General features: G+C 40.1%; 1 protein-coding gene across 10 annotated transcripts in view; it reads left to right on the top strand.

Annotated features, from left to right (window-relative positions):
• CTBP2 (C-terminal binding protein 2) overlaps positions 1-27,353 on the top strand; it is a 196,741-nt gene that overhangs the window by 116,250 nt on the left and 53,138 nt on the right. For 6 of the 10 annotated variants that reach the window (XM_083439600.1, XM_083439597.1, XM_083439602.1 and 3 more), the window contains one exon: positions 4,029-4,189. The exons of 1 other annotated variant lie outside the window; for it this stretch is intronic. In XM_083439600.1, the coding sequence (XP_083295726.1) occupies positions 4,132-4,189 (58 nt within the window). In that variant the 5' untranslated portion in view covers positions 4,029-4,131. Of the gene's footprint in view, positions 1-4,028; positions 4,190-13,709; positions 16,663-27,353 lie in introns of those variants that run through there. 3 more of the 10 variants (XR_014510957.1, XR_014510958.1, XM_083439593.1) reach the window with 1 other exon arrangement.

The raw sequence follows: 27,353 nt of genomic DNA, 5'->3' as shown, positions 1-27,353 counted from the left end.
AACAAACCTACAATGACCCCAGTTCAGCTCTAGTCATGACAGACAGTAGCCCTGAATATGGAGACAAGCACCATCTGGGTGATGCACTTAACCAGTGGACCCAAAATGATCATTGTCATGCAAATGTAGATCGAGTTACCCACCAGTCTCCACATTGGCTATGATGCACAGAAACTTGCTAGTATATTTGGATCTCTTGAGCAGTAATGGGGAGAACATATGTGAAGTCGCTTACACAGCAGCAGATATTTTGCTGCCTGAGGCGAAGGGCAGGGCGGTGCCCTCTCCCAAGGCACACACAAAAGCCAAGTGGAATGGTAGTTGACCTGATGTGAAAGGACAGTGTCTTCTACTGCAGTTGAGGGCAGCAGGCTAGCATAGGGGAAGAGGGCAGGCCACATGGCACTCCCAGCTCTGGCCACTCCCCCCACCTCAGCATCTGCTACCTGAAGCAGTTCTTGTTCTCCCTCACCGTAGGGCCAGCCCTGCATGGCAACTCTTCCCCTCACACCTCCTTGCACTCAGTGAGAGCCTCTCTTTCCACATTGCATTCATCGGAAATATGACTTTCCAATATAATTTAGGTTTCAACCGCACCTTGTCTATATAGTGCAACTTTCCAAATGGCTTCTGTTACCTTTTGTTTTCCCACGCACGTTCATAGACATAGGCAAATACTACACATTGTTTGAAAATATTTCTAATATATATCTAGAACACCAGCCAGTCTCTACCTGTCCGCTGTCTTATTTTACATCCACTCCAGGGGTTGGCACTGCCTATTGGCTTCCTCCTCCTTCGTCTCAATGTTGCCCCTTGTAGAACTCAACAAGAATGGAGACAAAGGTAGAATTAGTTGGCTATGCCTGCCATCGGCTATAGCTTGGTCTGTCATTGGCTGTGGCTCCACCTATTGGCCTCTTCTGCCCTACTAGTGGGCACTAGCTGTTACTGGACAACTGAAACAAAATGTTGCATTGAATCATCACCCTCTAACTGGAGAGTTTTTGTTAAGGGTGAAAGCCAGGATACTGTACGTTTTAGGGTGTTCAAGCAGGTCAAATCTCACTTCCCTTCCACTAGATTGTTTTGGGGGTATTTCAGCCCCTAAATAACATTTTTAAAAGCATGCATTGAGTTTCATCTAAGCATCCTGATCAGTCCCCACCCCTTCTTTTTGCTTCAGCACTGAACTACTTGAATTTTATATTAGCAGGAATGATTTTAATGGAGCATAAGTTATGTGGAAGTTTGACGTCCTGTAGAAACTGCACATTCATAGATTGACTCCCTGTTATGTGTGCATAGTATTTTATAGGCACCTATGTTGTCATTCACATTTGATTAGACTTCCTTTTAAGCACCCTGCAGCTATCTTTTCTCTTTGAGTAATTATGCTGAGGTTCATGACTCTTGCAAAGGAATCCACTTTACTATTAATTTACTTCTGAATAGTGCTGATCTTAGGGAGGCTTAAGGGAAGGTTGCCAGGCTGTTAACAGGTGCTAGTGATAAGTTCCATTTTAGCATTATGGGATAGAAGCTGCAGATACATATATGAAACTTCAAACCTCTTCTAGAACCCAAGCTTCAAATGTATGCCCTCTCACAAACATTACTTAGGCACCAATCAGTGGAACCTCAAAGGACACCCAAGTGAGCAAGTACTGTATTGAGATTGTCAAACATGCCATATTCTGGGTCACATTTCCCCCACCACCAGCACCTTGTCATCCAGAAAGGAATCACATGTAGGTTGTTTTACTTGGTAAAATTTTAATGCATTTGGTATACAGTTGCCTGAAATCTGATGTTGGTACAAGGTCTTTTTTCTCCTTTTCACTTTTTCCAAGTTCATTTAAGTATGGTGTGAGCCAGGGCTTTTTTCCCCAGCCAGAACTCACTTCTGGCACCTCTCAGAGGGGTGCCATTGCCATTATAAGAGAACAAGGGAGGCATTCATGGTGAGTTCCGGCACCTCTTTTTTCTAACATCCTCTGCTTTTTCCTCCTTGCTGTTTCACATGCTACAGCACAGATTAGACCATCTTGTAGGTCGGGATTGGCTAGCCTGTGGTCCTCCAGATGTACTACACCTCCCATCATCCATGACCTTTGGCAGTGTTGGCTGAGGCTGATGGGATTAGGAATCCAGCAACATCTGGAGGACCACAGGTTTGCCATTTCTGTTATAGATTGGTCTCACACATACAAGTTAGTTGCTGGTATTATAAAACTAGGCACCAATAAATAGACATATAAATTATAGCTAAATTATCAAGATTAGCATCAACAGAGTAGAATGGAAGGGCAAGGTGTGAATTACGTGTGTGTGTAATAAAATTCAATTAAAATTCCAGATTTTGTCAATAGTATGAATAAATTAAACCTGTATGGTAGATATTATTTACATAAACTGGCCAAATCTCTGTAAATGCACTTAATGATTTCTGTTAGTCTTTGATGCAGTCTCCTTAAAATGAAGCCTTCTTTTCAACTGATTGGCACTGCACTAGCGAGTTCCCAATGGTGGACTCCTTAGTGCATGCGGATCCCAGCTGTCAGCCAGTTTTAAGTTCCCCAGTTTACTTTTGTAGCCCTTTCCTTACCTGTCCCACACCTGATATGACATCAGGATGTGGGCAGGTGGCCATGGATTGGGGGAAATGGCCTCATGGGCCAAACTCGGACCTGGGCTGGGCTTAATTAGGCCTGTGGACTGGAGGTTCTCCACACCTGCTCTAGAATCTTTTATTGCATTTACTTGGGCTGTGGGTTTGCAGGAAGCATCATGAAGGAATGTACTGGGGGAAAGCATGTTTTAAAATGCAAGAGGACATGAGCTGGAAGCTGTGGCAAAGAACAAGCTGAGCTGAGATGTTCCACCTCAGACTACCAAAAGTGATGTAGACTTTGGTTTCTAAGCCTTAATCGGAAACAGGCAACACATTTCACATTTATTCTCAGCAGCTTGGGGCTTGGACTTAAAAACAACAACTGAAAAGCTCTGGTTGAGACAGCAGGGTCATTGCTCCAGGGTATGATCAAAGACCCTTGATTTCATATCTCTGAGCACTGCTGTATGCAAAGCCAGTTTACTATACAGTTGAAATACCGTACAACAAAAACTAGATGATGGTCCAGTCCCAGTGCATATAGATAAGGGCTTCCTTCTTAAAAAAAACCCACTGGTTGTGCTGACAAAGGCATTGCATTACACATATGTTAATATATCTAGTGTAAGCATTCTTACATCTAGTTCAACCAACATCAAGCTCAAATGACCAAGAGTGCATGATAGTAAAAATCCATAAAGGCAGACATATAGAGAATAGTATATAGCTTCAGCAGCAACAAGGCAAAGTCTGAGATGAAAAGCAGATACAGTCTCCAGAAGGAGTAGATGCTATAGCCATCCTGTGTCTGCAACACTTCTTTACAGTTCCATTTAAACGTTTGCTGTCCCATATCTGCAGCAGGAATTTGCGTAACGAGGGCTCCATAGTGAACAAAATGTCTTAATGGCAGCAGTTGTGTGTGTCTTTTTGTGGGGATGTTCCTCCTGTCCCTGCATTAGTCTGCTCCAGTGAGGCTATGTCTATTCCATGTAACATGTTAGGACACCACTGTTATGCTTTAAGCATTGAAGCTGGCAGTTGCTAGTGTCGTGGTGCCAGCTTGCTCTCTTGTGCTCAAAGCATGGCTGTGGTGCAGTGCCACTGGCTATGATATGCTGCTTCCACAGCACTCATTTGGGCACTTTAGGGGAAAGTGTATGAACTTCTAACTGCTGTGTTGCAGTTAGAAATAAAAATCTAGCCCTAAAACAAAAATGTGTGCAAACATTTCTATTTTCCCCCATCGCTTGCACAGTGAACATGGGGCACCCAGATTTTAGCTCATTGTCTTAGGAGCGAAATGCACCAAAACTGTTTTCATTCTGATTATATGAGAAGCATTTCTAGACAGTTTCAATACAGATGTTGTTTTACAAAGGGCCAACGATGTACAACTCTCTTCTTGTTGCAGGATTCAAAGTGACGTTATGCACTCGGACTACTGTGAATTTCCATAAGTTCTTGGGGGATTGCTTTATCCTTTGATTCCAAAAGTTGTAAAACACAGTAGCGCAATGGCACTTGTGGACAAACACAAAGTCAAACGGCAGCGATTGGACAGAATTTGTGAAGGTAAGCCTTGATGTAACCTATACATCTACTGAACAGTTCCTAAGACTTTTAGGAAACTTGCCGATCTCGCATTTCATTTTATGGAAAGCTAGTTCAGTGCTAATGCCCTCATAGAAATACAACACTAAGCAGAGAGTTGCACCCTGGCAATGTTTTTGTACCTTGTAGTTGTAGACAAATCACATTATATGTATATATTTTTTCATGCCGGTTAATATGCAAAACCTTGCCTTTATTTGGTAATGTTCAGGTGCTGGAATTATCCCACATATACTCCTAATGTGAAAAAAATTAAGACATCCTTTGAAAATCCCAAACCCACATACTTGGTTTGAAAAATGTAAAGACTCTTTGCATTACAGTATTACTTTCCTTTCCCATTCTTCCAGTTTACATTTGGCTGCTTTTTTCACTAATGGGAGAAGTCAACATTTTATTTGTTTATTTCAACTTTTATGACAATATCACACTTGGCGGTTTAGAGATAAAAATACAAATCACAACAAAATAAGCAGAGTTAGGAAACACATAATAAAAACTACCTCAGCAACAGCGGAATGCCAGCCTTGAACGTTTGTTGCAATAACTTCTATGAAGGCAAAGAAATGTTGTTGCTGCCAAAAATAGATCTCCATATCAGGTTTCCTTCTATTATTCCATAATATCAGTTTCAGCTTGCCTCCATGGTTTTGAAAAGCATTTCTCTGTCTTTGCCAGCACCAGCCAGTGATGAGGAAATGCACATTTTGTAATGAATTCCTAGGCAATGTTTAGGTGTGTGGTGACATGTGGGGAGGTTACTTCCCATGGTGTTGTCTTTTTAGTGACAGTCCTGCCCTTCTCTGCAATATGTGGTACTTCCCCAAAGCTCAAGTAAAGCGTGTGAGGTGGTTGTAGATGTACAGTCATACCTTGAAAGTCAAACAGAATCCGTTCTGGAAGTTCGTTCAACTTCCAAAATGTTCGGAAACCAAAGCACAGCTTCTGATTGGCTGCAGGAAACTCCTGCAGCCAATCAGAAGCTGCAGAAACCCCGCTGGACATTTGACTTCCAAAAATACTTTGCAAACTGGAACAGTTTGCGGCGTTTGGGAGCCAAAACATTCAGGAACTAAGCTGAACCATCATCATTGGTTTATCTCTATACTGCCTTTTTGGCCCTTCAAAGCTGTGAACAGTGTCTTACATAAGATAATACAATAAAATTTTTGTAAATACAACTACAAAAAAGAGCCATGCAGTAAATCAATAAAAATATAAAATAGCAGCAACCCAGACGAACCATGAATTCACACTTGTATACCTTCATGGGGTTCGTGTGTGCTCTCCCCACTAACACAGCTGCCATTCACAAACAATGGGACACACTATAGACCTTTCCCTGGAAACAGCTACAGGCAGTACTTTCCCCCCTAGGGGGTACTCAGGGTACGCACCTCTTTTTGTGGGGGGAAAGAGGGTTAAAAAGTGTAGCACTTACTGTAACAACCTCATGGTGAGTATCCTCACCTATTTTTCAGCCAAGTGCCCTGCAGTTATACTTCCAAGTTCCAGTTGGAAAATTTAGCATACCTTTTTCAATAGATAGAAGTTTTTGTGCCTCAGGTTGCATGCAAAACCATTGGAGAGTGTATTAACAGCCAAGGATCTGCCGTGGATTGCCATATTGCTCAGCATTTTTCAAGTAATGTTAAATAAAGAAAACAGGCACTCCAGGAAATTAAGACTAGGATTTTGTAGTGACACTTTCCTTGCTCAACACATTTGACAGTATATGGTGATGACCGAGCATAATGAGAACTTCTGTGCACATGAGTTTGAGATCAATCAAAATGCAAAAGTGATTGCAAGTAGACAGGCTTTTTGTGAGGTATGGTTGGCAAAATTAGTCTGGGGAAAAAAGTCTGAAAGGAATTATATAAACATAGATAAATTTAATGCTCCTTCAGGTCCCATCCCCCAAAGTGTATGTCTACATGTTTTTTGAAGTAGGGATCTGTTACAGCTTAGATTTGGGGGATTTGTTTCATTGCGGTTGGACAACTGCAGTCCACAAAGCACTGCTCCTGTTCCGTTCTTCGTTGTCTTAATGGGTTTGTGCAGGATAATTGTTTGGTGTGAAACAAAACACTGTTAGTAGTTAATCTATCTCTGCTGCTGGTCTAGACAGTGTATCTTTTATTTACTTATGAGGCAAATAAAAGTAGTGCCAGGATCGACAGTGTCAGACTTTCTAATGGGTTCACTGATACGTCTCCATGATGAGAGTTGCTGGTCATCTTATAAATGTTTTACAGGCAGTGGGCAGGGGGAGAAAAAGAACAGAGGGACATTCAATGAGCCAGAGCTTAAATCATGTCTTCTAAGTGATTACCTACATCTAAGGGTGCAGTCTGTGTAGAAAGATTGCCTCAGCCACAAGGAATTCTAGAGAAAATGAACCTAGGGATGGATTGTAAAATTTGAATGTTTAGAGACTGAGGCAGAAGTTTTATTTTTTAAAAAAAAAACTTGTTCTCTTAGAAATATGCAAATATAATTATAATTTACAAAGAGTACTGTGGGACAAGCTTTTGTAGGCAAGAGTCTGTTTTATTGGATAGATAAAGAAAGCTAAGTTCTTCTTTAAAAAAAGAAAAAACTGGAGCCATTCAAGACATTTTGCTGTCCGAGGCAAAAGACAAGATGACCTTCCACAATAAAAAGTTGAACAGACAAGCAGTTGAATTTTACTTCAACAGTGGCACTGTGAAAGCATCCTCTGACATACCTGAAGGCAGCAGGTGAGCTTAGGTGGTGCAGGGTAGGCTGTTTTGCACTGCCCAGCAGTTGGCTTCTCACACTGTCAGTGGTAGGCCTGACCCTGAGATGTGAGGTATTTGCTAGCATTTAAGGTACCTTTCAGCCTTTCTTTTTGCTACAACAGTTGTTTTTGTTTAATGTTTTGTGCTCTTATTGCACTCCACACTCACACACCTTCACCCATTACTTCTAAGTTTGCCTTGGATTATTTAGCCATCAGTCGAGAGTAGGCTGATGCTAGTGACCGTTGTCCACATACAAGCCTCCTGTAAAACATATTATTGATACTGATATCTCTTGGAAAGCCGTGTTCTCTATCATACAGAAGTGAATTTTAAACTCAAAGCGAAGAGCTCATAGTTGTGGCAGCAAAAAAAAGAAAGAGGGGGGGGGGTCTTCGTTTCATCATGTAATAACAGAAAAATGTTAAAGCCATTCCACCTGTCAGCTTAATTAACCCAATCAAAATTGGGTTTATCTTCTCCAGAGCAGAGCAAAAGTATGCTTCCTTTGTAATCCTGAAAAAAATGCTGACAACTGCCAGAATTGTATTGCAGAAGGGAGAGAGCTGTGCTCCTACCCATCAGAATGCCATAAACACGCAGGTGTAGTACTCTATCTCATCTCTAAAGCAGACTTTGAACCTGACTTAAAAGGGTTCTATCAGGCGGCTTTAGATTTTTCAAAAGCCACCCTTCCAGTTTGATGTTTGCTATCAGATGTGGTTGCTAAGTGTACAAGAAACTTAGGAGGATCAGAGGACAAACCAACCCACAAAGCATTAGATACAATTGAAGTTTAGATTATTTTCCTCTGAACAATGGATTTTACAAGTCTTCCTTTTCCATCTGTTTTTTTCTGGCCAATATTTCTCTCTCTCTAATCTGTAAAGGTGCAGTTTACATAAACCCAGAAATCCATTTGTCGTTTGCCAAGTACGTTTGCAATTTTAATTACGCTGAAGGGATTTGCTGCTGTCACACACCGCACAACATGCTTTTGCAACTGCTATTAAAACATGGGGAAAACAGATTATGACTAAATGCAATTAAGAAGTACTTTAAAAATAATACTGAAAAATAATTTTTCATGGATAAGGATCACGGGTTTTCAATTCATTTTAAATTTTTCTGTGACTGTTTTGGTTGATTGTGGATAATGATTATTGTATAATGTTGAAAAGATCTGGCTTTTTACCTGGTGCGATATACTTAGATATCTGAAACCATTATAAGGAATAATGGTGGCTGATGAGACTTTTTCCTGCTTTAAATCTTCTTTGAGGTCGTTATAATCAGTAGAATGGATTAAAAGAAATACTTGTTAGTCCAAAGGTAATATGCAGTGCAGCGTAAAATGTATCATTTTTTATGTATATGCTTATCACATCTTATTCCAAAGGGGGGGGGGATGACCATTTGCTAAAGGTTATTGCTTTCATTGCTATAAGAATTAGCCCAAAAAGATTAGCCTGTTACACACAGAAATTGAGAACATCCAAGGGTTCAGGTTCAATGCATTAATGCTTAAAAAAAGTAAGACAAGAATACCTGGGCAAACATAAGTTTGGCATTGTTGTTTAGTGACCATTACAACTGGGTGAGCTCCCGTTGCTCAATCCCTGCTCCTGCCAACTTAGCAGTTTGAAAGCACAAAGTGCAAGTAGATAAATAGGTATCACTCCAGCGGAAAGGTAAACGGTGTTTCCATGCGCTGATCTGGCTTGCCAGAAGCGGCTTAGTTATGCTGGCCACATTACCCGGAAGCTGTACACCAGCTCCCTCGGCCAATAAAGTGAGATGAGCACCACAACCCCAGAGTCGTCCATGACTGGACCTAATGGTCAGGGGTCCCTTTACTTTTACCGTACCCTATTCTTAGTTCTTGCTTTGTGATAAGTTGTTGTTATGGGTGGGAGGGTATGTATGGGAGAGTGCTGGGACAGTTCTCAAGATGGGGATCATAGCATAGCCATGCATACCTACCATTAGTAATTATATTGAGACTACAGAATGATAAACACATAGGAAATCAGGTGGATTCCTTTAATGGCTGGCATGTCAAATTCCAGAAACAAACATTAGAGATTAAAATGAGTTTGCCCCAAAGTATTTTTGTATAGAAGGTAAAGATTATGATGATATGCTAAATTGCTGTGAATGAGTCCTATTGGTCAGCATCATACAGGAGTCATAAGAATAACAATTTGTATTAAGCTGCAGGTACAGGTTTTGAGTCATGCTGGTATTACTTCTGTATCTTTATTATTCCCTAGCCCAGTTTTAATCACTCTGTTTTGAGAAGTGTAGCGTTCAAAATGTCAGGATGCCAAATGTTGCAGCATGCTGGCAGTCCTATGAATTATGTATGTTAATACAACTACAGACCATGCACACTGCATGTACTCCGTGAGAACTTTTTAGCAGAAGTCTTAGACCACTTCTTCTTCCACATGGCCCAGAATAGCAATGCATACAGGTGTAGTGGTCAATGGCACTGTATCATGGGGAAGGGGGGGGGGAGTTCACTTCCTGTCTTGTGCACTCTGGTACTAGTGGTGATTTGGGGCATCAGCCACTGTTACTCTTTGTGCCTGCACCAACAGCATAAGACTCCAAGCCGTCCTCTGATCCTCTGTAATCATTGTTCTCTCTCTCTCTTGGCTTCTGAAGAGAAAAGAGCCTGGCTTGGCTGGGAAGCAGAACTGTAGAAGGCAGCAGACTGCCTGCAATCCCTGTTAGCAAATAAATGGTAGTTTGGACTGGTAGTGTTTATACCTCTTTGAATTCATTTAAAATCCAGGATGGATTAATCTTTGTAAGTGGCTAACCTTTGGCCCACCAGACATTTATGGGTTCCAACTTCCACCGACCCTAATCATCACTGTCAATGATGATGGAAATTGTTGTCCAACAGCTTCAGGGTGGGTGGGTAGATAAGTTAGCCACCCTTGCCTGGCAGGATTTTAGCCCACTCTTACAGATGGCCAGACTAGTTAGTAACAGTATATATGTAGTTAGAACAAATGCTCCCCACAGTTAAGTGAACTTCCCTTAACCCGCAAAGGAGATGCTACATAGGCTTCAAAGGAGGCAGATGTGTAGGCATTTCTATGTAATTCTCCAAACTATGCACCTGTTGCTCCCTTTTCTTACAGCATCTGAAGTTTGAGTGCTGGGAAATCTATATGAGGAAATTTAGAGTAAGAGATAGACGTGACACAAGCTGTGTAGATAAACATCTTGTACATTACATTTAGTGAAGCGTAAAACAGGTGAATGAAGCCCTGACAACTCGCCCAGCTTTACCTCTTTTGTAACAAAGACAGCAATAAAGAGAGAACATAATTTTGCTTGTGTTTGTTTTTCTCAACACACAATTCCAAAACGTTTATTGTGTCTTGCTTTTTTTTAAAAATAGACTTGGTTTTCATGTTACATGCTGAAAAGTATAGCCAGATCCTGGGAAACATTTAAATATCTACATAGGAAGCTGCAATGTTCTCTAGAAAGAGTACTTGTTAACATGCTGCATTATGCCAAGTCAGGCATTGGTGGGTCTACTTCAGCACTGTCAAAGCTGACTGGCAGCAGATCTTAAGGCTTTCAGACTGGAGTCTTTTCCGAGCCCTGTCTAGAGAAGCTGTGGGTTGAGGTTGGATCCTTTTGCATGCACTCATACCATTGAGCCACAGCCCCTCTCCAAGATGCTCTGATTCTGGGGGTGTCTAACCCCCAAAGTGGAAATCAGATATTTCTCGTAGGATTCAGAATTAATTAAATGTGAAACATAGGGCAGAGTTGGGTTTTTCTTTGTAGTCATGTTGTATCTCCCAAGCCATTTTGTATTCAAGAATAAATCTCTGCAATCACTAGAAGCCTCTAGCTCATCTGTTAAACAAAAAAGAAAGTTTGTATTCTGAAGCATTTGGCTAGCTTTGTGGAGCAGAAGCACCTTTCCTGCTACAGCATTGGCCCTGATCTTCCTTCAGTAGTTCAATAACATACAGATATAATGAGGGAGGAGGTGGCATGTGCTCTTGTTACCCTGGGGACATGTTTTCCAGTAGCCCCAAGATAAGCAGATATTCCCAAGAAGAACTCTCATGCTGGCGCTGCTCCCCATACCAGCACAAACTCTTGGAAAACTGGGCTAATGGTCCTGTTGGTTCCACCGCCTCTGACTGCTGCCCAGTTGTTGTTGACCCATGACAGGTCCTTCTTGGTGACAGTTCTCCATTTGTGGGAGGCCCTGCCTGGGAAGTGTGTGGTCTGTCTCCCTCAATACTGACTTTCAGGAGGAATATGTTAATAACATTTCTCTTTACCCAGGCATTTGACGGCTAAAAGATCCCGGCATTTGCAATCTTAAAACGAGCAACTGTGAACTACATTTAAAAGCCATCACATACCCTCACAGTTGCTAATTTTTAAATTGTGTTTTAAATTTAATGTTTTAAATTATGTTTGGGGGGGAAAGGGCGGGAAAGAAATCTAACAAACAAACAAACAAATAAATGCTTTTAGAGGCTGCGGTGTCAGATTTCTGGATGGAAGTGCCAGGGTCATTTTACTTTGGCAGCAAGGGAAGAGAGGACAGCTTTTTTTTTTGCAGTGGTGTGCAAGAGCCCATCTATAAAACTGGAAGGAAATTGATGGCATCTGGGTCCCAATATGGTGACATATAGAGGTATTATAGGTTTTCTCCCCCACAGTGAATGAAGGAGAAAACTACCTTTTATTCATTAGACCGTATTGAAACCTAAATTTTCTGTTCTAGGCATATTTTCTTTTTCAGTTCTTTGAACATACGACAACATTGTACAGATAAATAATGTAACCCTTGGGCACTGTATGGTCTTTTAAAAGTCCCTGGGATAGCTCAGCCACTAGAACATGAAATCTCAGGATTGTGGGTTTGAGTCCCACGTTGGGCAAAAAGATTCCTGCGTTGCAGAGAGTTGGACCAGATGGCCCTTGGGGTTCCTTCCAGCACTATAATTCTGTGATTCTAATCATGCTGCCGCCCTAAAGAAACACTTCTTCCCCATGCTTAAACACACACACACACACACACCCAGCTGGCCTTCAGTGGCTGGTTAGGATTGCTATATAAGAAACTTAATATTTTGGTTTTTTAAAATTTGAAAACAGCATCCCAGTGCGTTTCACCACAAACATGTGCAAATGTCATTCTAGTAACTGAGTAGCACTACCCAAGAGAAACCTTTAGACTAAAGCTATTAAGCTTTTCCGTAAAAGCATATAATGAAAAATTATTCTGATTTATACAGACAGGTCAAGGATCAATATTCTGACAATTATTAATAAACCAAACTTCTCATGCCTGATCTGTACTGTGTGTTAGATAAATCCATGCTTTTATCGCAGGATTGTTTCCAAATTCTTTTAACACTCAAAATGAGTTTTTAACTGAATATCTAGTAATTTTGGGGTAGACCGTTTTAGATTCCGGAGAAAATGATTTTCAAAGATAGCTCAGAATAATTTTTCATGGATATCTTAGAGACATGAAATCTGTTGAAGACTATATCCTCCTTTTTGGAGGCCGAACACATTTATTATTGGGTAGCTACACTGCTTAATTCATATATAGGTTGCACAATTTGTATTTTGAATAGTATTGGGTTGAATGTAATGAGGCTTGCTCCCAAATAACTAGGTTTATGATTGCAGCTTTAGCCAGTAGAACATTGATTCTGCTACTCTTACAAAAGACTCAAAAGGTATTAAAAAGCAACCTCATATCAACATTAACGACGCAAAATCTAGTAGCATTAACAGAGTTTGATAGGGAAAGACAAAGGATGCTACAGAAGTAAAACGAATTTAAGGAAATCAGTCTTCATTCCATTAAAAGTAAAAACAGAAAATTACTTCTAAAAATGACTTGGGGGAAAATGTTTCATTTTCTTAGGTATTTTCCTTCACTGACTAGATAGGTGACAGGCTAGTTACTGTGCCCACATTCCTAGGCTAAAACTCATAAACCTCATTCAAACAACTAGACTTTCTGACAGCTGCCTGTCATGTATTCTCTAATTCTTATTAAGGCAAGAAAACATCTTCCAATATATTTGACTTTCAAGCAGTTGCATGTCATAAATATTCTAATAATACTAATGCAAGAATAATCTAGTAGAGGGCAGTTTTTAAATGTGTTGCATTTGTATGTGAAATTCTTAAGTGTGTGATGAAGAGGATTTGTACTATTTACTGCAGGGGGGTGGGGTGGGGATTACTACAACATCCTGTCTGTATTTGGGTCAGAAATATAGCCCAGAGGTATTTGTATGATAGATGCATTAGACTGCATTAGTGACTTAGCTATCATAATAGCACAATACGCCATCATGTGACGGCTTGAGCTTCAAACATTTTATTGTGGATTAGCCCTAGAAATGCACAAGATGACCTAACAACCACCAAAAGAAGGTGACTGTTGTGCTATTTTTTCTTCTTCAAGATCTCACTTGCATGCATATCTGTACTTTTTATGGAGAAAGGAAACAATATTATCATTCAGTATGTTCCATAGTTTTAATGTACACAACATAGCATAGCAAATGTGTTGATGAATCTTTTTTTAAAATGTTCTAGCAACCAGGATTCAAGATAGCCATGGCTAATTGCATTCTGTTGACTATTTTGGTGTTTATAAAGTGTTTGTTGTAATTTTCTTAAATATTAACGAAGTGTAAAAATGTTCAGTAGGTTTGCAAAGACCAAATACTGTACATCTGTCTTATTCCTTCCACCTCTTAGTGTCCACATTAATATTGAAGTGATAAAAATATAATAATTGTGCCTGCTGTGCATAAAGTATGTGTGTTGTGTGCGTTTAAATAGTGTACCAGTGAACAATATGTAATGTCCATTCTCTTCTTTCAGCTTTGTAATACTAAGACTTGAGAGCCTTTCATCCTCCCTTTTCTGTGACCTCTTCTCAGGTCTTAAAATTATAAATTCCAGATTACACCTTAGCAATTTTCTTTCCTGGGATGATGAAAGGATTTGAGAATTATGGTAATAATATGAAGAATCGTTTTGGAGAATAATTAGTGGAGCTAATTTCAAACTGGCCTCTCATCTTCCCTGTCCCTTCCCCTGATCCCCCAGTAATTTTTCAAAAAATGTGCAGTGTTCATCACGTGTTGCCCCAATACCTAGATTGTTTCAACTCATGATCTTATATATTTGTATATCTTGCTTCAGCCTTGTTTGGGGCCAGCATGCCTGCTCCTATTTAATTTGTCTTTAGCTCTGTATAGTGGATTAGCATTTCATCAGAATGGATTAAGATTGAATTGACATTGAAGCTCTCTTGCCATTCTCCCCACCCTCTTTATTTTCCTGCCATGGGAGAGGGAAGGTAAAATCTTAAAGGAATCCTGTGTTATGCATAGAAAACAAATAAATATAAATAGCATGTAGTAGCTATGATCAGAGGAAGAATATCTACAGAGGTGTCTGGGTCAGCCGGTGCAGTAGGTTGCATCAGGCTCAAATGGTGTCACATGGAACAAAAGCTTTAGGGGCTTTATTTAGCCCTTAATCCCCACACACTGTTTGACTAGTTGTCCATGTGAGCAAGCCATCCCAAGCAGGAAGGGATAAACCATCTGGATTAAGTGCAGCATCCCTTTTCTGTTTCTGAATTCTACAGGAAAGACCTTTCCATTCTGCAGTTTTTGGAGCCAGGCTAGGTTACTGTTGGGTCTTTCTGTGTTTTGTCTACTTATGTTTCGAAGAATTAATAATTCAGGCAACACTTTGAAATCGTAAACCACCTGTTGGGCTGTTTCTTGAAGCCGCAGAAGGATTCAAATACAGTGCATTTTGTTTGTTTGTTTTTGCTTTTTTTATGCGTGTAACTGAAGCTTTGACAAGAGAGCTTGCTTGCCATTATTTAAGCTGAACATTGCTGTGTACCAATGCCAATTCCAAGCAAACACATTGGCCGCTCTCAGAGCTGGGATGCTGCAGGATGGTATGAAGGCAATTGGGAGAATGAAAGTTCGTTCGACTACCAGAGACCTCCGGGGAGAAGGAATTCTTTAACCTACGGTGGTGAGGGAGTTTGGTATGAGCAGCCAACCCAAAGACCACACGATATCATCTTGCAGGGAGGTGCGGAGCTGAAGCAGGAGCCATATCCATACCAGGAGCCAGTTTTTCACCAAGGTCCTTTGCGGAAAGGTTCCGTCCCTGAGTTTGCTTACTACGACAGACAGCCTACGATGTCTGCACGAAGTTCCTTGCCACCTCAGGATTACTACAGTGACCCTTCGCTAGCTGCCAGATCACCTAAAGATCCACGCTACTATAGAGACCACATGATTAACAGACCATTACCGAATTATGGCAGATTGGCTTGGGATCAGATGCAAGTCCGGTCACCTGCCCCGCATGAAGCCAGCCGCATGTATAGAGATCCAATGACTAAGATGGTCCCTGAGGCGCAGAGGATTCGAAACAGAGATCCTTCTCACGCAAGGTATGGTGTTGAACCTCTAATGCCCAGGTACGGGGCAGAACCTCCAGCATTTCTGAACCGGCCAGCTTATAATGACACAGTGGACAGATCTATAGATGCTGCAGGCAGTAGGCAAGTTACCCCAACATGTTTGGTAGTTGATCCAAACTCAACGGCAGCTCCTGATGGAAGCATAAACCGTGGTTATGGACCAGTCCGGGAGACGGTCGGTGCAAAAGCTCCTTATGACAGCTGCGAAACAGCCACAACTCCTTCACAAACTCAGGTGCCTCCACCTTTCCCAGGACAAGACATTAAAAGGAATGTGGATCCAGAGTTCTTGGCACTTCTGCGTTCTGAAGGAGTATCCGAAAGCACGCTCAATGCCTTGCTGCAGCAGGGATTTGATTCTCCAAGCATGCTGGCGATGATGGAGGAGAATGACATAAAATCAGTTGCTCCGAATCTAGGGCAGGCGAGAGTGCTTTCTAGAATTGCCCATATTTACAAAGCAGAGATGCAGATGCAGAGGCAGGAAAGGAAAAGCACCATCATCCGTCCCAGACACAGGTCTAACAGCTTTAGTCACCGAAGCGAATTGCTCCAGAATGAGTATGCGATGCACCCAGCCACCAGCCCAATGGCAGATGGTGCAGTGATGCACCCACCTGCAGCTGCTTCTATGCAGCCCGTGTCGCCAAGAGTAGCAGAAATAACTCGCCGTCCATCTAGTGCTCCGACACAACACCTTCTAGAAACTGCAACTTACCCTGCATCTGGCTTGCCCCATCAAGGTGCTCCTTTTCTTCTCAACTCTGGATACAGTGCTTCTGGCCCGTGCAATATGCACACCCGACAAGCAACTGGCTATACTGCTCCAGCTGGAATAGCTATGAATGCACTGCAAACAAATCCACACCCAAGTCCCAAAACAGCATATTCGACCACATACACAGTACCCATGGAGCTGATGAAGCGGGACAGGAATCCTCCATTGTCCCCAATGCACAGTCCTCACAACAGCCCCCAACTCATTCGAAAACAAGGAACCCAAATGGAGCCCAACCTGGTGCCAGCAGGACCAAGTTTTCCAATGCAACACTCTCCATATCAGAAAACCACAAGGCGCACAGGGCCACCAGTCATTGTCTCCACCATGGCATCGCCTGAACCAAGTAATTACTTTAAAGTATATTACTTTATATGGTTTCTTTTAGAATTGTTGTATTCATGTTTAATTACTGGGAGGGGGGATCAGCATACCAATAGCCTTAGAAATAAACTTATATATATTCTTACCTGCACCAACCCGGAGAGTCATTAATCTACCTGGTGTATAATAAATAATTCCAGCATGAGGATGCACAGTGTGACTTAATTTAGCTTTTTAAATTTTTTTCTTAGTTCACAGCAGATAAAAGTGGCAACTGTGCCAAACCATCATTTCACAGTGACTCTTGCAGCTTCTGTTATTTGCAAGGGACATAAGATTAGATACTAAACACTTTCTAGGGCAATTAGGCTGAAAGGTTTCATTTTTAGACTGATTTCCCCCAGTTGTTATCAGCACAAGTGTGCTTTTCAGAGGAAACAGTTAGTGTTTCCTTGATGAAATTTATCAAGTAACTTATCAAGTAACTAATGATGTGATCCTGGAACTCCCCAGCTTGGACAGTAATCATTATTCCTTTTGGATTGATTTTTCTTTTTTTCCTTTATTTTTTCCATAAGATTTTTCAAATAAAACACTATGCTGTTGATTTCTTATTGGAATTATTTATGGCTATAGAAGCAGTTAACAAAATAAGTCTGCATTTAATGCTAAAGTCAATCATTAACCACTAGGTAAATAAATACTTTGTGGTGGGGGTTATTGGTTTCATTTGTTACCATGCTATTATTTTTGGTTTTTTTATACTGCAAACTGTCATCCTTGGATGAAGAATATAGAAATATAGAAACTAATTAATTAAAAGTTGGGAATGCTCCTAAAATTCCTTTCTTGCTGTATACAGGTTTTACAAGCTGTATACAGAATACATAAACTGATAAGTTTCTAACATTGATGAAGCTAAGCACATATATATATATATATATATATATAGTCCATGGAATTAAATTTGTAATGAAAGAAAATAACTGGCAGATCCTTAGCATGGGTTACATTCAGTTAAATCCCAGTGAAAACATTTGCCACCAATGAAATTGTAGAAATTGCCTCAGATTAGTAAATTGTATAATTTGACTTGTGCCCAATGCTGTGTGCAGCTACTGGGAATAAGTCCCTTTAAATTAAGGGGAATTTTCTTCTACGTAAATGTTTTTAGGATTGATCTGCATGTTTATTGAAAGTGAGTGACTTAACAAAGGACACAATCCAACCATGGTGAAGCATATTTTAAATCCAATTGATTTCAATAGGAGAATTAAGCATATACTTTAACTCAATTCTGCTATGATAAAATAGATTTAAAAGTACTTACATTTGGCTTGTGCCCCAAAGTGTACTATCTATGAGCGTGAAAACAATGTCTGAACAATGACAGTGTCATTTTAAAGGTGGAACTGATAAAAGTTACAATGTTCCACTTTTGCTCTTACGCTTTTTAAAGCACAGATTGCTCTTAGTTTAGATTTCATGATGTGTGAAATAAATACATATGTAGAAATACCTTGAATATATGAGAATGCCATATGTACAACAGAGTATACTGCTTTTAAAAATAAATAAATGCTTTTGAAAGAATTTGAAGCTAGGGTTGTGAAAATGCTTCATTTGCTTAAAATGATGTTTTTAGCAATGTTGAAAAGAAGAGCCCTTGTGACTGCCATTTGAACTGGGCTTGGTTGTAAATGAAAGCTTCTAAAGACTGTTCAGGTAGAACAATTTCTGAATGATTTCTTGTAAACAGATTCAGAATTTTTCAATTTGGGAGTAATAAAATGTTTTTTTGGAGAGGCCAACATTTTGTCATAGCTGTTATCCAGTGCATCTTTAATTGATAATCTAGTGTTCCTTCAGAAACTTCAGACATAATACAAAAAGCAAATAGCGACCCTGTGCAAGTCATACTGTAGGTAAAAGCTTCTGGTTGCTTCTGGTAGCCTGTGAGCACAACATTTTTCAGTAGAGCTCATGCACTTTTAAGATTAAGGCAGGCGTTCTTTCTAAACATGGTGAAAATGGTTTGAACACACATTATGTGCCCTGAAAACAAATGCCTCTGAATATAGATAATATGTCATACACCTCAGAATATCTCTCTCTTTACTGCTTAGTCCTTCATCACTCTTATTAAGACTTCAGGGATGCATATTTGGGTGGTGGTGGGGAAATCTATAGCTGTTTTCCCTTTTTAATGTGTTAGTCTGTTTATAAGACAATACCAACAGCATTGTTGAGATGTGAGCAGCCTCCTTCTTGAGTCAAACATTTTTTCTCTACAACCAATTCATTTGCATGAGGATGACATTTGTTGCTCCAGTAATTTCATCTGATAATGGCCAGCTTGCAAAGCGGATCTGAAAACATATTCCTTAATTATGTGTTGCTAAGCAACGAGAGGGTTTGGTCATAATCACAGAAAGATTATCTTTCTATTGAAGTCACTGCAAAGGTTTAGCTGAAGTAGGACCTTCTGCTAATTCTCCCCCCCCCCTTCCATTCTTGTTTTGTTCTGTTTCTTTTTCTGCCCAAAACAATGAAGGAAGGTATTTGCCCCTCTTCTTAAAATGCAAATTTAATCTAGGAGTTAAGGTAAGATCCATTGATTACGGAAACATGGGTGAAATGAAGATCCAGGGTATCTTTAATAATGAAGAAATATAAATCTTTATTTTAAAAAGGTACTTGATCATGCATATGACATTTAAAAACACAGTTGCAAGGTCATAGTTGGGGTGCAGAATTGGCCAGTGGTAGAATGCTTATATATATCTTATATTTACTGCTATGAGATGAATGCCAAGGGAACCTTAACTTTTTTTAAGGTGTCTGAATCACAGTGTAAATGTTAGCTTAGGCTGCAGTCATGTATGGGACTTACTTCTGAGTAGAGATATATATAGGATGACATTGTTAGGCTCTAATCTTACATGCACTTATTGATGTGTAAACCCCCTTGAATTCAAAGGGACTCCAAACCCTTGGGGGGGGGTGCTTGTTCCAAGGCAGGAGGAGAAGCTAGACAGATGTGGGCTCCAACAGATTCCGAGCCAACCTTTCACTACCAGTGGCAGGGATGCATATGGGGTAATGGCTCTGCCCCCCAACAGCTGCCCTGCAGGGGCTTGGGTTGCTCCGTTACTTTCAAGTAAACATGTTTATATGTAAAGGTTTATGTAAATATGTAAAGGTTTGCACTGTTAATTAGATTTTCCCCTTAAATTAAAGGGATTTCCACTCATTTGCTGCATTGTTGGCATATAAAGATTGGTTGAAGTATATAGATATCATAAGCTTCTAGTGAACTTGATTTTAAAATGTAAAGATTTAATTGGTAGCTTTAGTTGTAACACGCCTTCTAGAGAGCAATCCCAATTGAACCAGAGTGATACTTGCATCTGCGTAAACATACATAAGATTGCATTGATGATATATAATGGATTGTAACTAATTCTGTCCATGCACATATAGAACAGATGCCTGCTTATGGACTTTTCCTCTCCCCACCCCCCAGCAGCCTCAAAATCTGTTCCAGAGAGTTGAGGAAGAGCTGAAGTCCACCTATGCAAGGTTGGCTTCCATTGAATATCTTCAATGAGATGTCTTTTAAAAATCAGTTCACTCAATTTATAGCTTCATGCCTTTCAGTTTTTGCCTTTTCAGTTACAGCAATTCAGGCTCAAGGACACTGACTTCAGCAGTACGTTGTTATTATATATTTTGTTTAATTATGCAAGCCAATGTATCTACCACTGAGCCAGTTTCAAGGTCCTTGTATTAATTTAAAGAGTCCTGAATGACTTAGGTCTAGGGCACCTCAGGGACCCTTATTTCCCAGCTTGGCCACTGAGATAATCTGCAGGAGCACCACTGGTTGTTCCCTGAGTTGGCAGGGATCATTTGACAAATGCAAGGAACTGAGCCTATAGTGTAATCGGCACAATACTGTTGAATACTCAGCCAGTAGAGAATCAGCAGGTTTCAACTTTTAAATGCCCACTGAAAACTTTTCTATTCCATCAGGCCTGTTCAGGTGATTTGGAATTCATCTTTCCACAATAGCTGATTTCTGGTTTAAACTTCTTTATGTGGTTTTGTGTACTGTTGTTGCAAACTGCTCTGATATATTTTATGAATAGCGGTATGGAAATATTTCTATAAATGAATAAAAAGATTTATAATATGGCATAGACAAGAAACTCAAGGAGTTGATGTGAAAACTAGAGGTAGGGAAACTGGTCTAACATCAATCTGGGAAGGGCTCATTCTTTCCAAGCTTTTATTTCTGTTTTCTGTTTTAATTTTAAAAGAAAAAAGGGGTTGGGGATTTTTTTTCTTAAATCATTACAAATCTGTCCCTGCTAGCCCTTGCTTGTCTGAGCCTCCATACCCATTGCCTAACTTTGCAGCAGCAGCAGGCATGTAGGTATGGAGGGATGTGAATGGACAAACAAGGAGGGGAGGAATAGGGCTACTCCTTGGGTTTCCATTGGTCCTCAAAGCCTTACCAACATAAACTGCTTAGCTCTCAGAGCATTTTAGTTTGTCAGGGCTGCTGGGTCCTGTATAATTACAATTATTACAATTTTTCACCAGCAGCTTTTTGTTTGCAGTCAGGTTTTTGGGCATCATTGCACTTCCATAACACTGTTGCTGCTACTGGAAGGGGATGGGGGGCAGATCAGATTTGCCAAGCTTATTTACAAGTCTAGCTGAAATTAAAGGGATTTGGGCTCATATCATAAAAGTTATGTTATTGCCAGACTGGGGGAGGCTCGCTTCCCAGCCCTTCACCTCCAATTCTGGAACTCTGCAACATCACTTACAAAGATGGGCTGTAAACTTAATTCCTTTGCCAAGCAATTCTCTCTGAAAATGTAAAAGCTTAACCTTGCTCACCCAGCATTGCCAACTGCTTTAAATGCCTTTCACGTCTGCCATAGTTTCAAGCTTTGGCTAGAAAAACACTTTGGAAAGCACACACAAAATAAATAGAATAGTCATGAATTTAGACTTTAAAATAATCTTTTTAAATTATGAGACTTGTGACAAAGCTACCGCAGTTAGCAATCCCACTTGTTGACAGTAAATTTACAGTTTTCAGATGTCTTTCCTGTCACTCATTGATATGGGATGGGGAGATCAGGAGCACAGTTTAATCCTACTTTGTTTTAAGCAATTGGAGTTAGAATAATTCACAGTGCTCTGAGTTTGTACATAACAGGAAATGGGATTTAATCAAAAGTGAAAATAGAAGCTTTCATTCCCCTATAACAAATGAAGAAGGAAGTTGGGGGAGTGAGCCCTCAGGTCCAACCTTCACTGCAGCTTGTCCCTGATTACCGAAGTGTAGTTTATAATTATTATTGTAGGAGCCAATCCTAAATTATGCAAGCAAGCCAGGCCAGGCTTGAGTAATACTACCAGCAAAAAAAGTGATGAACCTTGTCACATTAAATAATAGATGCCTCATAACCCGTACTTGTGGATCCTCCCTACCTAAGACTTCTGAGTTACATTTGTGTCCATAGTATATTTACAACTGATTGGCTCAGATTCAAATTTGCACTTTTTAAATTTACTTTAGTTAGTTTACCTTAATCAGAAAACTCTTTAAGCTGTGTATATAATAAATAAGATAAAATCGGCAATACTTTAAGAACAACAACAAAGACAGGGAATAGCTCTCCTTCTGCCGGACCACCAGCCTGATAAATATATAATTACAACATTTACATTTGTCATCTGGGGGCAGCCATTTCATCAGACTGCCTCACTGGGCGAGATAGGAAACAGAGCTCATTTCACTAGCTTTTCTGGAAGTCCAGCTCCATCAGGCACTTCCTGCCCTTGAACTATGCCAGCTGGTGACTAGAGGAACAACTGTTTAGAAATTTGTGCCTAAATTTTTCTTCTTCCCTCCCTGTCACTTTTCCCTTGTCTTTCATGTATTTTTAGATTGCAAGCCTACAGATAGGGACTGTCTTGTTTTAATTGATCATATGTAAGCCCTTCTGAGAGCTAGAGAGCGGGGTGCTTTTTTTAGGAAGCCCCCAAAATTGGCAAAAAATTGGGCGCCATTTTTACACCCAAGAACCAGGACATTTCAGGATTTGTGACATCTTCCTAAGAGTCTTTATATGCATTCCTTGGGCTAAAGCAAATAGGTGTAATACTGCTGGCATCTTTACCATGGTCAAAAAACAAACAAACTGGGAGTAGCTTGTGGGCTGCCTTCTTCCTATTTTCTGCGTGTTTCCTCATCCCTTTTCTTATAAGCTGCAACCATGCTTGTTTACACTTGTACTTACCAATGTTAATGTTTGGAAACCAACTTCAAATCTTGGTTTCAATCGCTAATGAAAAGTTAACTGTGGTTAATGGTAACCATTATTAGTCTCAGTGCTGATGTAATTTGACACCACAGTTGGTTGTGCAAAGGGAAGGTAGGTTTGAAGGAAGAATGAGGCAGCCCTAAGCCTCTTAACCATGGTTAAGGGATCAGTGGCATTATGTCTACACAGAGCTGGTGAATGTTACTTAATGTGCACATCGGCTTGACAGACGATAACCACTAGCAACCTAGTGTTAACTTGGGTAGTGCTCATGCTTGCTGTATCCTACAACAGAAAAATGAATAATGACAAAACGGGTTTCTAAATAATAATAAAAATTGAATGCAAATGACTTTTCCTCACTTGAGGTGTCGAAATGCTACTCTCACAGTGAACAAAGAAGAGTATGCACAATTTCATCTTCATAAACCACATGCAATTTTAGAGACAAACAGAATTGTCCTTGAATTATTTATTTCATCTTCCATATGTAAAATTGCTTCACAAACTTTAATAAATACCAATCTTTACAGTGTCCATGTAATATTTAGGAAGATATCTGAAACCATTAAATATTTTGTCACTAGAAACTGGTCTTCCCCAGCTATGAAGTTTTAGCGGTGATACATGAGGATGTGAATAGGATGTTGATGAAAGGTGATGAATTATACTACTGAATTGTGATTAAATCACAAAGGTGTGAGCTTGACTCCCATCCTGCTTTGTTCTGAGCAGGATGCCAGCTAAATATTAGCACCTGTTCTTCACATGCTTGCATCGCAGTCAACTATCCCTCACCATCCTTGTCCTTACACGTTCTCCATTTATATAGAGAGCCACCTGCTCTAAATCAGCCTGTTCCTCATACAGGAATTCCTTCTTTGGAGAGGTCTCCCTCACCAACAACTTCTAAAGAAGATTTAAAAACATTTCTGTACCCGGGTGAGTGATTTTTCTTAATGTACCTAAAGGCAGTTATAATCCTAGTCTAATGCTTTAATGACAGTAATTCCAAACACTAAATATTTGTACAGTATTTAAAATGTTGGAACAATTTATCAAAATGAAAATTAGAACTATTTCATGAAAAAGTACGCTAAATACGTAACATTTTCCTATTACAGAATGTTACATTTAACCAGTATACTTTATATGAACTGTTACTTGTACCTCACAGAAAACGGCAAACATTTGCTATCCCCAAGTGTCAGTTTACACTCCTGAATTTCTCCATGTGATCATGTATGTGGGCACACAGACCCAAAGAGAGTTGGTTTGAACTATGGTTTGAACGCGATCTGGTTGGATAGCAGGAGAAAGTGCTACCAAGGTGATGGTAATGCTCACTGTGTCAGCACCCTGTTCAAATTTTCTGCATGTGGTTATGTGGATAGTTCTAAAATTACAGGTTTATGTATCAACCATCCTTCCTCATCTCCAGCAAAGTGCATGCTATTTGGTTCCCTAGAGAAAGGTACATTGTGTTTACTTTCAAATTTCCTGAGATTTAGCAACAATTTAAAAATCTATTCATTTATTTTGAATATATTTATCCTTCCATTTCTGGGCTCAAGGGAGATCACAGTAACAAAAATATTAAATGCAATCTTAAGCTAGTAAAGTCAACTGAAAGAAAACAGCACCCACCCTATAATAAACAAACAGCCAAATGCCTTGTGAACCAAGAATCCTTTTTTTTTTTTTTTTTTGCACCCTCTTAAAACAAAACAAAATAAAACAACAGCTCTGCACTTCCCCTAGGAAGGTACTCAGGATAAAGGCCTTGTTCCTTAAAGCGGATGTTCTTGCTTCCCATTGTGAGGGTATTTGGAGCAGGGCCCAGCCTTCTGACAAGAATTGCTGCCAGCCACATATGGGGAGAAGTGATTTTATGTTGTGAGGGTGAGGCTATGGAGGGTCTTAAAGTTAAGCATCTGCACCTTGCATTCTGTGTGAAAACAAATCGGCTGCCAGTGCTGTTGCAAAAGCTACGATGTTCCTAGTCACTATTAAGAGTGATGCAGCACCATTTTGCACTAGCTTGCCCATATTGAGCATATTGCTATTTCACAATAGCTGAGATACAGAGGGCTGCTTTGTGTGTACTTCATGGCTTGGACATGCCTGGGGGAAATCTGCTTCTCCCACCCCCACCTCCAAATAAACAACCCCTCGCACACTGGTTGTGTGGTTTGGGGGCTCTTGGCTCATGTGTTCCTTTTTCCTTTCTCATGTTGACAAATGAAGCTGCCTACTAAATTTTGTTTGACATTTCTGAATAGTTGCATTCGGAACGCTGTCCACTGGCTGACAGGTATGCAATGCAGGATTGCTGCAATCTAAACGTAAAAGTCTAAAATATTTGTCAGCAAACCAGAAGAGATTATATGTTACAAAACTTCACAGCTCATTTGCACTGGTGGAAAGAGCCAAACACACAGTTTGGGATACTTCCAGTCAATAGCTAAATTAGTGTCCTGTCCCCACCCCAATGATCTATGCTGGCTCTAACCTTGTTCAGTGCTAACTGTGAAGATACTTCGCAAGTGTTCAAAGTACTTCATTGCCTCCTTCCTATCCTTGAAGTTCCTCACCGTGCATCAAATGGCTAGGCTGTGTATGAGGAGTCCATTCAAGGGAGGAAATAGTCTACTAGTGAACAGTTGCACTGGAGTTTAGATGAGTTTGGTCCTCTTTCCTCCTTATCAACTGATTTGTATAGTTTTAACTTTTTTGAAGTGGTTCCTTCAGAGCTGCCATGTCTTCTCTGGATTCTCAGTAAATAAGTGAGCAAATTGAATAGCATTCAGCACAACTAAACTTGAGGATATGGTAGAGGTAGCAAGCTAGCACACTGAGGAAACAACTTCTGTTTTGTCCCTTTGAGACAATTTCAAGTTATTCTGAGAAATTACAGCCCCCATTTGGTGTAAGAGTACATAGTAATTTATTGGCTGCAATATATATTGTTTTTAATTAGTCACATGAGCAGTGTTGTCAAATGTAAAGTTAGGTCTTCGTGTTTGTCAACTAGGAATTCAGGAATTTTTAACACTGTGAAAAAGGAAGGAATGTTTGAAAGAAAATCCCTTCCAACAGTTGTAATCACTTCTTTGCACGGAGGGATTAGAAGTATTGTTTAGGCTCACATTTATTTTTATTATTATTATTTTGTTAAAATGCTTCTATACTCGCCTTCATCAAAGCAGTGAACAACAAATGTAGATCATGATGTGCAACAAAGAAGAAAAATCAATACCATCAAAAGAAATAATAAAATAACCCAAAATAACACTTTAAAAAAAATGCCTGTGTAGATTAAAATAGCTTAACCTGTGGTCTGAAAGCTTGTAAAGCAGGCACCAGCTATGCCTCCTTAGGGGGGGCATTCCAGAACTTAGGTGCCGCTGATGAAAAAAACCTTTGTAATTTTATAGCACAGTTCCAATAAGGAAGGTCCTTGGAGAAGGGCCTCGTCTGAAGATCTTAAGATATAGGCAGGCTATTATGCTTTCTCTCCTCTTCTCTTACTAAGTGTACCAAGACGTCCCACGGTTCCCCCAAGTGGATTTGGGAGAAGGACTCCATTCAGATGCATGGTGGGAATTCTTGGTTCAGATGTTATCTTCTAAGCGTCTTTTATGAGCTCCCTTACCTGAAGAAGCATGTGAACCCAAAGGCCACTCCCCTTTGTGTCTAGGACCCACTGTTTAGGACCCACCACATGCTTAGGACTGGGGTGTTAGAAGGTCACTGTAAGATCAGTTTGTAGAGAGCAATTTGGAAAATGTCTTAAATGGTTCAAGCTCCTAAACTCTGAGCGATTCCTGGAAAGGTAACACTTAAAGTTTTATAAATATGTTCTCAGTTAAAAAACACAATGCTCCTATAAGCACAGCTGTGTGTAGTATAAACATAGGACTGATACATGAGAGAGAATATCCTGTTTCAGTGAGTTTGTACAGAGCAAATAAGGAATTCTTAAGTTCTGTTGAGAGTAGCGAATGAGAAATGGGATATCATGATTGACTGACCTGTTTCTGAAACCAGATCTTTTGGAGCTTAGTAGAAGTCTCCTTTAAGTATATTGTGGGTTTGATAGAAAGCTTTCCCCTTGGGAGATGGTGGAGGGAAGTCCTGTACGATTGTGCCTCTTTCCTGGTTTTCCCAGCTACCCACTGCTAAGACTAATTGCTGTTGTAGGCTACACAGTGGTGAACAAGGGTCACTTCATTGATTAATATGATTCTTGCTCCCTTGGCACATCTTTGAATCTGGTTTAGTTGCATTCTGTTTGAACAGTAATGCTGCTAAGTGGAAAGTAACTGAGGTTCAAAGTCCGGAAATGTTAAGTTATACCTTTCAG

This window comes from Podarcis tiliguerta (assembly GCF_965153285.1).
Source record: "Podarcis tiliguerta genome assembly, chromosome: 5".
In the NCBI taxonomy this organism is placed as follows: Eukaryota; Metazoa; Chordata; class Lepidosauria; order Squamata; family Lacertidae; genus Podarcis; species Podarcis tiliguerta.
Note: the sequence above shows the minus strand (reverse complement) of the source record. Positions and strands in the feature narration are given on the sequence as shown.